The sequence below is a fragment of the Arabidopsis thaliana genome, chromosome 4, assembly GCF_000001735.4.
Source record: "Arabidopsis thaliana chromosome 4, partial sequence".
NCBI lineage: Eukaryota > Viridiplantae > Streptophyta > Magnoliopsida > Brassicales > Brassicaceae > Arabidopsis > Arabidopsis thaliana.
The window spans coordinates 16,615,334-16,631,401 of record NC_003075.7 but is presented as its reverse complement, the minus strand read 5'-3'; the positions used below and the strand labels follow the sequence as shown (position 1 = coordinate 16,631,401).

General features: G+C 39.9%; 4 protein-coding genes across 7 annotated transcripts; 2 read left to right on the top strand and 2 right to left on the bottom strand.

Moving 5' to 3' along the window:
• Window positions 1-31: 31 nt before the first annotated feature.
• XDH2 (xanthine dehydrogenase 2) lies at window positions 32-5,885 on the top strand. 3 transcript variants are annotated; one of them, NM_119656.3, is made up of 14 exons: window positions 32-198; window positions 355-454; window positions 543-651; window positions 722-2,215; window positions 2,288-2,530; window positions 2,698-3,012; window positions 3,147-3,386; window positions 3,556-3,840; window positions 3,945-4,166; window positions 4,337-4,498; window positions 4,653-4,787; window positions 4,872-5,108; window positions 5,225-5,398; window positions 5,472-5,885. In NM_119656.3, exons 1-14 carry the CDS (start codon window positions 96-98, stop codon window positions 5,712-5,714), a joined length of 4,062 nt encoding a protein of 1,353 aa, NP_195216.2. In that variant the 5' UTR covers window positions 32-95; the 3' UTR covers window positions 5,715-5,885. The 3 variants fall into 3 exon arrangements, with proteins under 3 accessions (NP_195216.2, NP_001329029.1, NP_001329028.1); NM_001342311.1 differs by having other exon boundaries at window positions 63-198; window positions 4,936-5,108; window positions 5,472-5,879; NM_001342310.1 differs by lacking the exon at window positions 355-454.
• A 325-nt stretch (window positions 5,886-6,210) lies between these two features.
• Window positions 6,211-12,829, top strand: XDH1 (xanthine dehydrogenase 1). Its single transcript, NM_119655.4, has 14 exons — window positions 6,211-6,545; window positions 6,914-7,013; window positions 7,111-7,219; window positions 7,302-8,795; window positions 9,162-9,404; window positions 9,675-9,989; window positions 10,181-10,420; window positions 10,563-10,847; window positions 10,959-11,180; window positions 11,364-11,525; window positions 11,624-11,758; window positions 11,851-12,087; window positions 12,167-12,340; window positions 12,424-12,829. The coding sequence occupies exons 1-14, from the start codon at window positions 6,419-6,421 to the stop codon at window positions 12,664-12,666; spliced, it is 4,086 nt and encodes a 1,361-aa protein (NP_195215.2). The 5' UTR covers window positions 6,211-6,418; the 3' UTR covers window positions 12,667-12,829.
• On the bottom strand, window positions 12,829-13,794 carry AT4G34881 (uncharacterized protein). The gene has a single exon (NM_001125645.2). It carries the CDS (start codon window positions 13,508-13,510, stop codon window positions 13,331-13,333), a length of 180 nt encoding a protein of 59 aa, NP_001119117.1. The 5' UTR covers window positions 13,511-13,794; the 3' UTR covers window positions 12,829-13,330.
• Window positions 13,795-13,815: 21 nt separating this feature from the next.
• AT4G34880 (Amidase family protein) lies at window positions 13,816-16,011 on the bottom strand. Of its 2 annotated transcripts, none has more exons than NM_119654.2 (5): window positions 15,313-15,861; window positions 14,998-15,091; window positions 14,695-14,904; window positions 14,418-14,616; window positions 13,816-14,334 (listed from the first exon to the last, which is right to left on the bottom strand). In NM_119654.2, exons 1-5 carry the CDS (start codon window positions 15,851-15,853, stop codon window positions 13,978-13,980), a joined length of 1,401 nt encoding a protein of 466 aa, NP_195214.1. In that variant the 5' UTR covers window positions 15,854-15,861; the 3' UTR covers window positions 13,816-13,977. The 2 variants fall into 2 exon arrangements, with proteins under 2 accessions (NP_195214.1, NP_001329257.1); NM_001342309.1 differs by having other exon boundaries at window positions 13,818-14,334; window positions 14,998-15,212; window positions 15,296-16,011.
• Between the last annotated feature and the right edge of the window lie 57 nt (window positions 16,012-16,068).

The following is a 16,068-nucleotide window of genomic DNA, read 5'->3' as shown; positions in this document are numbered from 1 at the left end:
TTTTAAAAAGAGAAGATTTTGCAATTATTGGATTTTTGCCATTATTGGATATTTGCCATTATTGGATAACAGTTATTCGTCTGGGTTCAGTGAAGATGGAGCAGAACGAGTTCATGGAGGCAATAATGTACGTTAATGGTGTTCGTAGAGTTTTGCCTGATGGATTAGCTCACATGACGCTTCTCGAATATCTCAGAGGTGCTTTTAACTCTATATTATTGATTTCTTCAAATGCTTATATCTAATCTAAGTTTAGATAGAGTAGAGAAGCCACAAATTGTACAATGCAGCAAAATTTAGAGGGTTAGGTTGTTGTGTGGTGGGATTCTTGAAAACGTTTTTTGTTTCCTTTAGATTTAGGATTGACCGGGACAAAGCTCGGATGCGGCGAAGGTGGTTGTGGGTCTTGCACCGTGATGGTGTCTAGTTATGACCGAGAGTCAAAGACATGTGTGTGCGTATCTTTTTCTCTCATAGGTTGCATCTGCTTTGCTTAAGTTTAGGCCTTCTTATACTGTTCATACCGGAAACTTTTATTGCAGGCATTATGCTGTCAACGCTTGCCTAGCACCTCTCTACTCTGTAGAAGGGATGCATGTAATATCCATTGAAGGAGTTGGTCATCGGAAACTTGGCTTGCACCCTCTTCAGGTGGGGTTTTACTTCTTCCAGATTTTTTTTTTCTCATTTCTGCGATCCTAATTCTCCCTATTTCTCTCAGGAGTCATTGGCATCTTCGCATGGTTCTCAATGTGGGTTTTGTACTCCCGGTTTTGTCATGTCGATGTATGCCTTGTTGAGGTCAAGTAAAAACTCACCTTCTGAGGAGGAGATTGAAGAATGCCTTGCAGGAAATTTGTGTCGTTGTACTGGTTATAGACCCATCATTGATGCGTTTCGGGTTTTTGCAAAATCTGATGATGCTCTATACAGTGGTTTATCTTCACTTAGCCTTCAGGACGGTTCAAATATTTGTCCATCTACTGGCAAACCTTGTTCTTGTGGATCAAAAACAACAAGTGAAGCAGCTACTTGTAATGAAGATAGATTTCAGTCAATCTCTTATAGTGATATAGATGGAGCTAAGTATACAGATAAGGAGCTTATTTTTCCCCCTGAACTTCTGCTGAGGAAGTTAGCTCCCTTAAAGTTAGGGGGAAATGAGGGGATTACCTGGTATAGACCCGTAAGTCTTCAGAACTTGCTTGAACTCAAAGCAAATTTTCCTGATGCAAAACTACTGGTTGGTAACACGGAGGTGGGAATCGAAATGAGACTAAAGAGGTTACAGTATCCGGTGCTAATCTCTGCTGCTCAAGTCCCAGAACTCAACGCATTGAATGTCAATGACAATGGGATAGAGGTTGGTTCAGCTTTGAGACTTTCTGAACTCCTGAGGTTATTCAGGAAGGTAGTAAAGGAGCGTCCTGCACATGAAACATCAGCATGCAAGGCTTTTATCGAACAGCTGAAGTGGTTTGCTGGGACACAAATAAGAAATGTTGCTTGCATTGGTGGAAACATCTGTACAGCTAGTCCAATATCTGATTTAAATCCTCTTTGGATGGCTTCAAGAGCAGAGTTTCGGATAATCAACTGCAATGGAGATGTTAGATCTATACCTGCAAAAGATTTCTTCCTTGGCTATCGTAAAGTGGATATGGGAAGCAACGAGATCTTGTTGTCGGTATTCCTTCCATGGACAAGGCCTTTAGAGTATGTGAAAGAATTTAAGCAGGCCCATCGCAGGGATGATGATATAGCTATTGTCAATGGTGGAATGCGTGTGTTTCTTGAAGAGAAAGGGCAACAATTGTTTGTTTCTGATGCATCTATTGTTTATGGTGGTGTGGCTCCTCTTTCGTTGCGTGCAAGAAACACTGAGGAACTTCTAATTGGTAAGAATTGGAATAAATGTCTTCTGCAAGACGCACTTAAGGTCATACAGAGTGATGTCTTGATTAAGGAAGGTGCTCCTGGGGGAATGGTGGAGTTTCGCAAATCTCTAACCCTAAGCTTCTTCTTTAAATTTTTCTTATGGGTTACTCATCATGTAAATAATGTAAATCCCACTATAGAGACCTTTCCACCCTCGCATATGTCAGCTGTGCAACTTGTTCCTCGGTTCTCTAGAATTGGAAAACAAGACTATGAGACAGTAAAACAGGGTACATCTGTTGGCTTGCCAGAGGTCCATCTTTCGGCAAGAATGCAGGTATTTTGGTCCATCTGTTGGCTCGCCGAAGGTCCATAGAGTGTATCTCAACACTCTTGTATATTCATCTAGGTCACAGGGGAAGCAGAATATACTGATGATACCCCATTGCCGCCTTGTACCTTGCATGCTGCTTTAGTGCTAAGTAAAGTTCCACATGCCCGCATCCTTTCAGTTGATGATTCGGCAGCCAAATCTTCATCTGGTTTTGTTGGTCTGTTTCTTGCCAAAGATGTTCCCGGGAATAATATGATTGGACCAATTGTTGCCGACGAAGAATTATTTGCTACAGACGTGGTCACGTGTGTGGGACAAGTAAGAAAATAAACCTCAATGGGGAACTTTTAGTTTATCTGTATCTTAGAAGAAGTGATACCAGAAAAGTAAAGGAGCATGTATTGATTTTGTTACGTCAAATAAGTTTAAAAAGTTTTCATGTACTGCTTTCGTTCCCTTATTTCTAAGCTAATCTTGTATTTCAGGTCATTGGTGTGCTTGTCGCGGATACACATGAAAATGCAAAAACTGCAGCAAGAAAAGTTGACGTTAGGTATCAGGAACTGCCAGCAATATTATCAATCAAGGAGGCGATTAATGCTAAAAGTTTCCATCCGAACACAGAGAGAAGGCTTAGAAAAGGGGATGTCGAGCTGTGCTTTCAATCTGGTCAGTGTGACAGAATAATAGAGGGAGAGGTTCAAATGGGTGGTCAGGAACACTTTTACTTGGAGCCTAATGGTAGTTTGGTTTGGACTATAGATGGAGGCAACGAAGTTCATATGATTTCATCCACACAAGTGAGCATATTATTTAGTATTTACATCATTTAGAATAACGTACAAAAAACCATTAGGCATCAGCCAGTTTAAGATATTAAATGATAATGTTGTCTCTGCGTATGCCAATATTGGTAGTTATGATTTATATACAGGCTCCTCAACAGCACCAGAAATATGTGTCTCATGTTCTTGGTCTTCCAATGTCTAAAGTGGTATGCAAAACCAAACGACTTGGTGGTGGCTTTGGTGGTAAGGAAACAAGATCAGCTTTCATTGCTGCAGCAGCTTCTGTTCCTTCCTACCTATTGAATCGACCCGTGAAACTCATACTGGACAGAGATGTGGACATGATGATTACTGGTCATCGCCATAGTTTCGTTGGAAAGTACAAGGTATCTTTCTCTGTTGTTTCCAGCTTTTTCCCTTGAATTTTTAGGCAGTGGCCATTAATGAGCGGCCAATCAAAAAATGACTGAAAACAGTTGAAAGTAGAAGAAAGAGTGGGAATAGATTGTTAGACAAACTAATCATTCCTTTTAAATGTGCTCTGCTATCTTACAGGTTGGATTTACGAACGAAGGGAAAATATTGGCGTTGGACCTTGAAATCTACAACAATGGTGGAAACTCTATGGATCTCTCTCTTTCTAATCTTGAACGTGCCATGTTTCACTCGGATAACGTTTATGAGATCCCACATGTGAGGATCGTTGGGAACGTTTGCTTTACTAATTTTCCCAGCAACACCGCTTTCCGAGGGTTTGGAGGGCCCCAAGGTATGCTTATAACTGAAAATTGGATTCAGAGAATTGCAGCTGAGCTGGATAAAATCCCTGAAGAAATCAAAGTGAGTTGAATATTTTCTAAAGATACTCATCTCCTGAAAGTTTGTAGGAATCTGTCCTCCTTTTGTAAGTTTAGTTTAATGTTTCCTGGTGATATTTACTTTAGGAGATGAACTTTCAAGTGGAAGGATCGATCACACATTACTTTCAGTCACTTCAGCACTGCACATTGCACCAACTCTGGAAAGAACTGAAAGTATCCAGCAACTTCCTAAAGACTCGTAGAGAAGCGGACGAGTTTAATAGTCATAATCGGTGGAAAAAGCGTGGTGTAGCTATGGTTCCCACAAAATTTGGCATATCCTTTACCACAAAGTTCATGAATCAGGTTATCTTTGTTTGATGTGAATCCTTTTCTTTCAAATTTAGTTATCTGTCGAGGAACTGAAAAGATTAAGCTAAAGCTTCCTTGGAAATCTCACCATTGCACTACCGTTCAAAGCTAGAATCTGAATTTTGAGATACTTAATCCAATATATAATTAAACGGCTGTCACAGGCCGGTGCTCTTGTTCACGTTTACACCGATGGGACTGTTTTGGTGACACATGGAGGTGTTGAGATGGGCCAAGGGTTGCATACAAAGGTTGCTCAAGTTGCTGCAACGGCCTTTAACATTCTCCTTAGTTCGGTTTTTGTGTCAGAAACAAGCACCGACAAGGTACATTTAACTCGGTTACAAGCAGTGGACTTTTGGCCAAGACGTAGTCAGACAAAACTGTTGTTGTTCTCTCTTATCATTTCTGTGGTCTCTTAATAGGTTCCAAATGCCTCACAGTTTTTGCTCTCTTGTCGTTTTGATTGCCTTGTAACAGGTTCCTAATGCGTCACCTACTGCTGCTTCTGCGAGTTCTGATATGTATGGTGCTGCAGTTTTAGACGCTTGTGAGCAGATTATAGCAAGAATGGAGCCTGTTGCATCTAAACACAATTTCAACACATTCTCTGAGGTATTCTTTCTTTCTTCTAGCAATTTGATATAAACTCAGAAGATTTTGATGAACAAAACTCTCTTTTTCTCTGAGTGTATGTAGCTAGCAAGTGCCTGCTACTTTCAACGTATAGACCTATCAGCTCACGGTTTTCACATTGTTCCAGAACTTGAATTTGATTGGGTATCTGGAAAAGGGAACGCATATAGATATTACACATATGGAGCTGCCTTTGCTGAAGTTGAGATAGATACATTGACTGGTGATTTTCACACAAGAAAAGCAGACATAATGTTGGATCTCGGATATTCTCTTAACCCAACCATTGATATTGGACAAGTGCGCAATCTTCTCTCAACATCCTACGCTTTTAGCTGTTCGTTGGCCTTTTGCAATGTTTAAAATCCAAGAAAATCATAGAGAAAAGTGTTATTTCTGAAATTCACCATTTGCAGATAGAAGGAGCGTTTGTACAAGGACTAGGTTGGGTAGCTCTAGAAGAACTCAAGTGGGGAGATGCAGCTCATAAATGGATTAAACCAGGAAGTTTACTCACTTGCGGACCCGGAAGCTACAAAATACCTTCCATCAACGACATGCCGTTCCAACTGAATGTTTCTCTTCTCAAGGTATGCAACTATAGGAACAAGCTGTTTAAATTGGTAGCAACACATTTGAAACTGAACATGAGATTATACTCAGGGTAATCCAAATGCAAAGGCAATACATTCATCTAAAGCAGTGGGTGAGCCACCGTTCTTTCTTGCAGCATCAGCCTTCTTTGCAATAAAGGAAGCAATCAAAGCGGCTAGAAGCGAGGTAGGTCTCACCAACTGGTTCCCTCTGGAGACTCCAGCCACTCCAGAGCGTATCAGGATGGCTTGTTTCGACGAGTTTTCAGCTCCTTTTGCAAATTCAGATTTCTGCCCAAAGCTTAGTGTTTGAGCTTTAAACTTTAATAGAGGGGAGAAAGATGGATCAATCCATTTTGTCAAAGTCATATATGTAAGTTACTTCCAGTCTCCAAATACATGATGTAACATGATACATGTTTCTTCAAAGCAGCAACTTTGTTGACTAAATGCGCGCGCCATCGAGATAAAATATCAGATTTTTTTTTTCTGAACAACCTCTAACTTCAAGTGAGCAAAGAATGTGAAGCAGTTATGCTGAGCAATGCAAGACGCTTATCATCATCATATATCAAAACCAAAAATAAAACAAACAATATCATCAAAATTTCTTTTAAAGTAAATCTTAAGACAAGACAATAACACACTAGTCATAACTAATCAGACTACAATTTATAAACGAAACATAATCAGCAAAATTCAGTTAAACAAATATATAAGTGGCATTGTAAAAACATCATATAGGCTTCAATTGTTTTACTTTGTTCAAACTTAAATTTCGTTCTTTCTATTTTGGGTTCTTTACAAAAAAAAAAAAAAAAAAAAAAAAATTGACTGCACAAGTGATGATGATGAAGATGCGTATTCATTCGGTGGATGCTATCGGAAAGGAACACGAATTTTATTATTAAAAAAGGAAAATGTTATTCCTTTTTTGCTTCTCTTGACTTGGCGTAATCAACTTCGCCATCTTCGTTTTTGTTTCGATCCCAATCGAGTTTTCTCTCAATTTGAGAAATGGGTTCACTGAAAAAGGACGGCGAGATCGGAGATGAGTTTACGGAGGCGTTACTGTACGTTAACGGCGTTCGTAGAGTCTTGCCTGATGGATTGGCTCATATGACACTTCTCGAATATCTCAGAGGTGCGTATCAACTTCTTTGATTAATATCCAATTGCTGGGGATGATTTCAAGTACTCAAACAAGTTTAATTTTCAATTCAATTTTGAACTGATACTCTCTATGAAGATTCTGTTTTTTGGATTCCTAGTTTCTTACTCTAGTATGTTAAAGAAAAAGGCTTATGTTTGACTTATAGATTCTGGATTCTAAAAAAATCGAGATTATGTTTGATCCACTGTTCTTTTGTTTTTTTAGACCACTGTCTTTATTTGAGTAAGATTATGCTCCAATTGCTAGATTCGCTTGGGGACAAAAAATGACTTGCAGAGATCAATCTTTTTTTCTAAACGATCATGAAGTAGTTTCTAACTTACAGATGTTTCTTGTAGATTTAGGATTGACCGGTACAAAGCTGGGATGCGGCGAAGGTGGTTGTGGGGCTTGCACGGTGATGGTGTCTAGTTATGACAGGAAGTCAAAGACCTCTGTGTGCGTATCTGTCCCTCCTATATGTTGGCTTTGTTTAGTTTATATTTGCGCCTTCTTATTGATTCTTTCTCTGTTCATACGGAAACTTTTATTGCAGGCATTATGCTGTCAACGCTTGCCTAGCACCTCTCTATTCTGTAGAAGGGATGCATGTAATATCCATTGAGGGACTTGGGCATCGCAAACTTGGCTTGCACCCTGTCCAGGTAAGATTTACTTCTCTCAGGTTCTATTTCTTCTTATTTTGCGGAGATTCTTTTGTCACTGTTATGATCTTGATTCTCTCAGGAGTCTTTGGCATCTTCCCATGGTTCCCAATGTGGGTTTTGTACTCCCGGGTTTATCATGTCCATGTATTCGTTGTTGAGGTCAAGTAAAAACTCACCTTCTGAGGAGGAGATTGAAGAATGTCTTGCAGGAAATCTATGTCGTTGTACTGGTTATCGACCCATTGTTGATGCGTTTCGGGTTTTTGCAAAATCTGATGATGCTCTCTACTGTGGTGTATCTTCACTTAGCCTTCAAGATGGTTCTACTATTTGCCCATCTACTGGCAAACCTTGCTCTTGTGGATCAAAAACAACAAATGAAGTTGCCAGTTGTAATGAAGATAGATTTCAGTCAATCTCTTATAGTGATATAGATGGAGCTAAGTATACAGATAAGGAGCTTATTTTCCCCCCTGAACTTTTGCTGAGGAAGTTAACTCCCTTAAAGTTAAGGGGAAATGGGGGGATTACCTGGTATAGACCCGTATGTCTTCAGAACTTGCTTGAGCTCAAAGCAAATTATCCTGATGCAAAACTACTGGTAGGTAATACAGAGGTGGGAATCGAAATGAGATTGAAGAGGTTACAGTATCAGGTGCTGATCTCTGTTGCTCAAGTCCCAGAACTCAACGCATTGAATGTCAATGACAATGGGATAGAGGTTGGTTCAGCTTTGAGACTTTCTGAACTCCTGAGGTTATTCAGGAAGATAGTAAAGGAGCGTCCTGCACATGAAACATCAGCATGCAAGGCTTTTATCGAACAGCTGAAGTGGTTTGCTGGGACACAAATAAGAAATGTTGCTTGCATTGGTGGAAACATCTGTACAGCTAGTCCAATATCTGATTTAAATCCTCTTTGGATGGCTTCAAGAGCAGAGTTTCGGATAACCAACTGCAATGGAGATGTTAGGTCTATACCTGCAAAAGATTTCTTCCTCGGTTATCGTAAAGTGGATATGGGGAGCAACGAGATCTTGTTGTCGGTATTCCTTCCATGGACAAGACCCTTAGAGTATGTGAAAGAATTTAAGCAGGCCCATCGCAGGGATGATGATATAGCTATTGTCAATGGTGGAATGCGTGTGTTTCTTGAAGACAAGGGTCAACAATTGTTCGTTTCTGATGCATCCATTGCTTATGGAGGTGTGGCTCCTCTTTCTTTGTGTGCGAGAAAGACTGAAGAGTTTCTAATTGGAAAGAATTGGAATAAAGATCTTCTGCAGGATGCGCTTAAGGTCATACAGAGCGATGTCGTGATTAAGGAAGATGCTCCTGGGGGAATGGTGGAGTTTCGGAAATCTCTAACCCTAAGCTTCTTCTTTAAATTTTTCTTATGGGTTTCTCATAATGTCAATAATGCAAATTCTGCGATAGAGACCTTCCCACCCTCCCATATGTCAGCTGTGCAACCTGTTCCTCGGTTATCTAGAATTGGAAAACAAGACTATGAGACAGTAAAGCAGGGAACATCTGTTGGCTCGTCGGAGGTGCATCTTTCAGCGAGAATGCAGGTATGTTGGTCCATTTACCCAAATTGGTTCTCCACTTTGATTCTCATTCTGGTTGTTTTCTTAGCCACTTCAGGATATAACATAGGTCTACTGTTTAATTGTATCTTTTTTATTCCTTGGTATTCATATTTTCTCAACTCCAAACTTCACCATTATCAACTCCATAAGCTTAACTCTAAAATATGTTTAAGCTTGGTAAAAATGATAAGTTTGGTGTCTGGATATTGTTGGCTTTGGGATGGTTTTGTCGTTGATAGTTAAGAACCTCTATCCCATCAAAGTCTCTTTTTGGTGTAATTCTCTATAAGTTGTTGAGTAGAGAAGAGCGTACCATTTTATCTCAACACACTTATTATTTTTATGTAGGTCACAGGGGAAGCGGAATATACTGATGATACTCCAGTACCTCCTAATACCTTACATGCTGCCTTTGTGCTAAGCAAAGTGCCACATGCCCGCATCCTTTCAATCGATGATTCGGCAGCCAAATCTTCATCTGGTTTTGTTGGTCTGTTTCTTGCCAAAGATATTCCTGGGGATAATATGATTGGACCAATTGTTCCCGACGAAGAATTATTTGCTACAGATGTGGTCACGTGTGTGGGACAAGTAAGGAAATTTGAAACCTAAATTTTCACGTTTTTTCTTAGCTTTTCAATGGAGCCTAGAACTTCCTTGTGTCTCAGAAGAAATTTTACATGCTTTTTATAAGCAAATCTGTTTTTGGTGCATGCTTCTGATCACCAGAAAGTAAACGAGCAAAGTTTTCTAATAGTACTGTTTATATCTTAAAAAAGTAAATGAAAGTTCTCATATGATCTAGTATATATGTATATCTTACGTCTCAATTATTTCATTAAATTGACTTTGGTATTTCAGGTCATTGGTGTGGTCGTCGCGGATACACATGAAAATGCAAAAACTGCAGCAGGAAAAGTTGACGTTAGGTATGAGGAACTACCAGCAATATTATCAATCAAGGAGGCTATTAATGCTAAAAGTTTCCATCCGAACACAGAGAAAAGGCTAAGAAAAGGGGATGTCGAGCTGTGTTTTCAATCTGGTCAGTGTGACAGGGTAATAGAGGGAGAGGTTCAAATGGGTGGTCAGGAACACTTCTACTTGGAGCCTAATGGTAGTTTGGTTTGGACAGTAGATGGGGGCAGCGAAGTTCATATGATTTCATCCACACAGGTAAGCATATTATTAGTGTACTGCCATATACTTTACTGAGTGGAATTCATTTTTATTCTTGGTTTGTCGGACCAGTACATGACCATTAAGTCTCTGTACAAGAAAACTATTAGGCATCAGCTAGTTTAAGATATTATATGATAATGTTGTCTCTGCTTAAGCAAATGTTGGTGGTTGTGATTTATATGCAGGCTCCTCAAAAGCACCAGAAATATGTGTCGCATGTTCTTGGTCTTCCGATGTCTAAAGTGGTATGCAAAACCAAACGAATTGGTGGTGGCTTTGGTGGTAAAGAAACAAGATCAGCTTTCATTGCTGCGGCAGCTTCTGTTCCTTCCTACCTATTGAATCGACCTGTGAAACTCATACTGGACCGAGATGTGGACATGATGATAACTGGTCATCGTCATAGTTTTCTTGGAAAGTACAAGGTATTTCCAGTTATTTCCCCGGAATTTTTAGGCAGTGAGCAATGAAATGGAAAGAAACGGTTGTCAGTAGAAGAAACAGTGGGAATAGATTGTTAGACAAACTAAACAATTCCTTTTTTTATTGTGTTCTGCTATCTTAAAGGTTGGATTTACGAACGAAGGAAAAATATTGGCGTTGGACCTTGAAATTTACAACAATGGTGGCAACTCTTTGGATCTCTCCCTTTCTGTTCTTGAACGTGCCATGTTTCACTCGGATAACGTTTATGAGATCCCGCATGTAAGGATTGTTGGGAATGTTTGCTTTACTAATTTTCCTAGCAACACTGCTTTCCGAGGGTTTGGAGGCCCCCAAGGTATGCTTATAACTGAAAACTGGATTCAAAGAATCGCAGCTGAGCTTAATAAAAGCCCTGAAGAAATCAAAGTGAGTTGAATATTTTCTAAACATCTCCATCTCCTGAAAGTTTATAGGAAGTTGTCCTCCTTTTATCAGTTTCTTATCTTAATATTTTCTGGTGTATATACTTTACTTTAGGAGATGAACTTTCAAGTGGAAGGATCAGTCACCCATTACTGTCAGACTCTTCAGCACTGCACATTGCATCAGCTCTGGAAAGAGCTGAAAGTATCGTGCAACTTCTTAAAGGCCCGCAGAGAAGCTGACGAATTTAATAGTCATAATCGGTGGAAAAAGCGTGGTGTAGCTATGGTTCCCACAAAATTTGGCATATCATTTACCACAAAGTTCATGAATCAGGTTATCTTTGGTTGACATGGATCCTTTTTCTTTCAAGTTAGTTATCTGTCGAGAAACTGGAACAATAAGAGAAAATCTGCCATGGAAATTTCGCCAATGCACTACCATTGCTTGCAAAGCTAGAATCTAAATTTTAAAATACTTATCTTTTATTTTTCCCTCCACATTATGGGGATGTTACAGGCCGGAGCTCTTGTTCATGTTTACACTGACGGGACTGTTTTAGTGACTCATGGTGGTGTGGAGATGGGTCAAGGATTGCATACAAAGGTCGCTCAAGTTGCTGCATCCGCCTTTAACATTCCACTTAGCTCAGTTTTCGTGTCAGAGACAAGCACTGACAAGGTACATCTAAGTCAATTACAAAGCTGCACACTTTGGGCCGAGACATAATCAGACAAAAATGTTTTTCCTCTCTTATCGTTTTGATGGTCTCTTGATAGGTTCCTAATGCGTCACCAACTGCTGCTTCTGCGAGCTCTGATATGTATGGTGCTGCAGTTTTAGACGCTTGTGAGCAGATTATAGCAAGAATGGAACCTGTTGCATCTAAGCACAATTTCAACACATTTACTGAGGTATTTTTTTTATCTTGCAACGTGATATAAACTCAGAAGAGTTAGATGCCTATTTTGATGAAAAAAATGTCCTTCTCTCTGAGTATATGTAGCTAGTAAGTGCCTGCTACTTTCAACGGATAGACCTATCAGCTCATGGTTTTCACATAGTTCCTGATCTTGGGTTTGACTGGATATCTGGAAAAGGGAACGCCTTTAGATATTACACATATGGAGCTGCCTTTGCGGAAGTTGAGATAGATACATTGACTGGTGATTTCCACACAAGAGCAGCTGATATAATGTTGGACCTCGGATATTCTCTTAACCCAGCCATTGATGTTGGACAAGTGCGTGTTCTTCCCTTACCCTCCTATACTTTCTTATCTTTTAGAAGAATAGTGTTGTATCTGAAATGACTATTTACAGATAGAAGGAGCGTTTGTACAAGGACTGGGTTGGGTAGCTTTAGAAGAACTCAAATGGGGAGATGCAGCTCATAAATGGATTAAACCAGGAAGTTTACTCACTTGCGGACCCGGAAACTACAAAATACCTTCCATCAACGACATGCCGTTCAACCTCAATGTTTCGCTTCTCAAGGTTTGTAACTATGAGACCAAGCTTTAAATTGGTAGTAGCAACACATTTGAAACTGAACCTGAGGTTATACTGTATTAAATCAGGGGAATCCGAATACAAAGGCAATACATTCATCTAAAGCAGTGGGTGAGCCACCATTCTTTCTTGCATCATCGGTTTTCTTTGCGATAAAGGAAGCTATTAAAGCGGCTAGAACCGAGGTGGGTCTCACAGACTGGTTCCCTCTAGAGAGTCCAGCCACTCCAGAGCGTATCAGGATGGCTTGTTTCGACGAATTTTCAGCTCCTTTTGTAAATTCAGATTTCTACCCTAATCTTAGTGTTTGAGCTTTGAACATCATCAGAGGGGAAACAGATCGATCAATCTATTGTGAGAAAGTCATATCTGTAACTTATTTTCAGTCTCCATATAAATGTAACATATCTGTAAAGATACATTTACCAAGCAGTATACACTATATATATTTATAAAGATATGTTTCTCACAAGCAACAACTTTATAGACTACAAGTGCCTCAAGCTCTGAACTTAGGCAAAAGCAATTTCAAAGAGCTTTGATGCAGAGTATCTCAATCCTCCAAAGCTATTCCCAGAAAATATTCTAAGAATAAGTTTTTTTTTTTTGTCTCATAAGTTTTATTAAACATCATCATATCATACAAGAGCTTAAACAAAAGCTCCAACTTTGGAATTACATAAAGCCCAAAAAAGGCCCATTAGATAACCTTCTGCAGAAGAAATTCTATCGGAACTCCATCCATGAACACATGTCGACAACCGGGATATACCACGTCACACGCTGGATGAATAATCAAAAGTTTTCCGGCAACAACCTTCGCCGTTGAGCTGATTCCGGTGAGATGATTCTTGTGTTTTGCACCAGAATGAAAACATCAAAGCTCCAAATTAAAGATAACGGCTTAAGGAATCGTGATAAACGACGGAAGAATCTTCAATCCTTCAACAAAAGAGAAAAATTTCTTTGAAACCATTATGTAAATCCTAAGTTCAAAAAACGATCCGGCGAAACCCATCTTGAAAACTCAAAGGATAGAGAGGGAAAAGAACCATCGAGGATATGACAGATTATTACCCCCAACATAAATCCGATGAGATTATTAGCAAAACTAAAACAAAATTCAGAAATTAAAGAAGAACATAAACCGGCCATGACCGCTAGAATAGCCGGTCGTGCCGGGCAAGAGCTAGCCACCGTTGCTGAAGAAGCTAAGCGGTGCTAGACGAGAGCTGACCATCGCGGAGATTTGGTACATAAGCCGGCATGAAACCGGACGACAAAGAACGCGGCAACGGAAAGCCGTGTCACGGCTAAACTAACGGCGATATCGGACCACGTCCGAACGGCAGAATAAGGATAAAGTCTCCCTCTCTGAAGAATGTTAGAGAGAGAAGAGAGCGAGACTTTTTTTCACTCCGATCCATTTTTCTAAGAATAAGTTGGTTTGCTTTTAACGTATTATATATTAATATTAAATGTAGTTATAATGTAATCATTAAAAAGGTAAAAACGATAGGGAAAAGTTACAACAGTCAAATCTCAAGGTAAATTATTCGAGTGACTAGAACCATTTCATGATACAAAACTTTTGAAAGCAGAGGATACCCTCCAATGGGGACTCAAGCTATGAACTTGGGTGGCTTTCTAATAAGAGTTGCTTGTTCAAAGGCAAAAGCAATCTCAATGAGCTTTGGCTCTGAGAATCTCAGTCCTCCAAAGCTAATCCCATATGGAACTCCTCCACTATCGTATCCTGCAGGGACATTGATTCCTGGATACCCTCCAATGGCTAGGACAGAGCTCAAATCTGAACCAAGTGTCACTATTGCATCTAACTTGTTCTCTTCAATTAGCTTTTCGATTCCATTCCTCGATAGTTCTTTCATTTTCTGCAACGCTGTTTTCTCTTTCTCACCCATTCCACTAGTGGCTTCTGCTGTAAGGAACACCTCTTGTCCCCATTCTTTCACTTTTTCCTGTGTTTTTTTCAGTTCAATGATCACATTTGTTCAGCTACCAAACAAGAAAAAATCGAAATCGTTTGAAGCTTAGTACTTACTTGTTCAGCGAATTCCTCGTTGTAGGCAATAACATCTGCTAAGGACCGGACTGGTGATTTCACAAGCTCTTTAAGATATGCATTGAGAGACATCTTGAACTCAGCCAAAAGTGCTATCTCTTCACCACTATCAGTCCCACCCACAATGACTTCGATGTTTGGTATCGTCAGATTGTTAATGACAATAGCGCCTTCTCGTCTTTATCCAAGGAAAACCAGAACTAGAATTAGATATGGTGTTCTCAGATGATGAAAATTTTCTTATAACGCATTTTACCTTAATGTTTTGATGTGATGATCAAGAAGAGAAGAATGCTTCATTACAATCCCTAATCTCTTACCTTTGAGGCCACTAGTTGTCAGAAACTGCTTGTAACCGCCTTCAGGTATGAACTCGGACGCAGTTTTCGTGGCCTCGTCCAATGGATCATAACCCACAATAGCATCAAGGAGATGAACAGCATCCGACACTGTCCTACAAATCGGCCTAACAGCAAAACATAGAGAAACACTCGGTAAAATGGTACACAAATCAAACAGTTAGTAGTGGTTGGGTGCTTTTAGAGTCTTAGTCTCTCACCCAATACTGTCCTGTCTCAAGGAGATAGGAACTACCCCGGCTCGGCTCGTGAGTCCGACACTCGGTTTAATCCCGACCACAGAGTTCTGACTTGCTGGAGACAGAATGGAACCATCAGTTTCAGTCCCTAGTGACACTGCCACAAGATTGGCTGTTACAGATATAGCTGATCCACTACTTGACCCAGACGGATTTGCTGATAAAACATATGGATTCTGCAGCATTAGAATCTTTTTGTAAGATGTTTGGTTTACCAAATAGTTATAGAGAAATGAATGTCATGAATGAAGAAAGTAACCTTTCCTTGGAGGCCACGTGCGCTCCAACCATCTGGGATGGAGAAAGATCGAAAATGAGCCCATTCACTTAAACTGGCTTTGCCCAAGATCACAGCACCAGATTCTCTCAGTCTTTTAACAACACCCGCGTCTCGAGCCACGACCGAACCAAGCAAGGCAAACGAGCCAGCCGTGGTGTTAAGCTTGTCCTTGGTAGATATGGAATCCTTGAGAAGAACCGGAACACCGTGCAAGATAGGAAGCTTAGTGGTGTTTTTAAGGTCACGTTCTCTGTCTGCGATCTCTGCTTGGATCAACGCATCAGGATTCGTCTCGATGACTGCGTGGAGTATTGGATTAAGTTTGGAGATTGCTTCGAGATACAACTCCACAAGCTGCTTTGATGTTAGTCGTTTCTCGTTGAAAGCAACTCTAATGTCTTCAATGGTAGCTTCTTGGATCGAGAACGTTGAGCTAAGCCTGATCTGAGAGGCAGATCCAACTGACATAATAAGAGCTTGAGAAAGAATAAGAAGAATAAGAAGAGATGAGAAGAAGAAGAAACGCAGAGCAACCATGGCTAGAGAAAGAGAAAGGAAAATGGTCAACGCCAATAACTCGATTGCTTTACTAAACGAGATTTGATAACATCGTTAACGAAAATCAACCAAACTGTGTTACATATTTGAGTGTACTTTACTTGCATTACATTTTTTAACTCATACAAGTATGAAAATTTGACGTTCATTTATGTAGCTTTTGTGAGACGAAACGATTGAATTTAAGATTGAGA

Excerpts from the sequence above, each read along its gene's own strand:
- XDH2 (NM_119656.3), top strand. The coding sequence starts at position 96 with ATGGAGCAGAACGAGTTCATGGAGGCAATAATGTACGTTAATGGTGTT. Across the intron at positions 4,167-4,336 it reads CCACAAAGTTCATGAATCAG|GCCGGTGCTCTTGTTCACGT; the intron begins GTTATCTTTGTT and ends CGGCTGTCACAG. Across the intron at positions 4,788-4,871 it reads ATTTCAACACATTCTCTGAG|CTAGCAAGTGCCTGCTACTT; the intron begins GTATTCTTTCTT and ends GAGTGTATGTAG.
- XDH1 (NM_119655.4), top strand. The coding sequence starts at position 6,419 with ATGGGTTCACTGAAAAAGGACGGCGAGATCGGAGATGAGTTTACGGAG. Across the intron at positions 9,990-10,180 it reads ATATGATTTCATCCACACAG|GCTCCTCAAAAGCACCAGAA; the intron begins GTAAGCATATTA and ends ATTTATATGCAG. Across the intron at positions 11,181-11,363 it reads CCACAAAGTTCATGAATCAG|GCCGGAGCTCTTGTTCATGT; the intron begins GTTATCTTTGGT and ends GGGATGTTACAG.
- AT4G34881 (NM_001125645.2), bottom strand. The coding sequence starts at position 13,510 with ATGGCCGGTTTATGTTCTTCTTTAATTTCTGAATTTTGTTTTAGTTTT.
- AT4G34880 (NM_001342309.1), bottom strand. The coding sequence starts at position 15,853 with ATGGTTGCTCTGCGTTTCTTCTTCTTCTCATCTCTTCTTATTCTTCTT. Across the intron at positions 14,617-14,694 it reads CATCACATCAAAACATTAAG|ACGAGAAGGCGCTATTGTCA; the intron begins GTAAAATGCGTT and ends CCTTGGATAAAG. Across the intron at positions 14,335-14,417 it reads ACGAGGAATTCGCTGAACAA|GAAAAAGTGAAAGAATGGGG; the intron begins GTAAGTACTAAG and ends AAAAAAACACAG.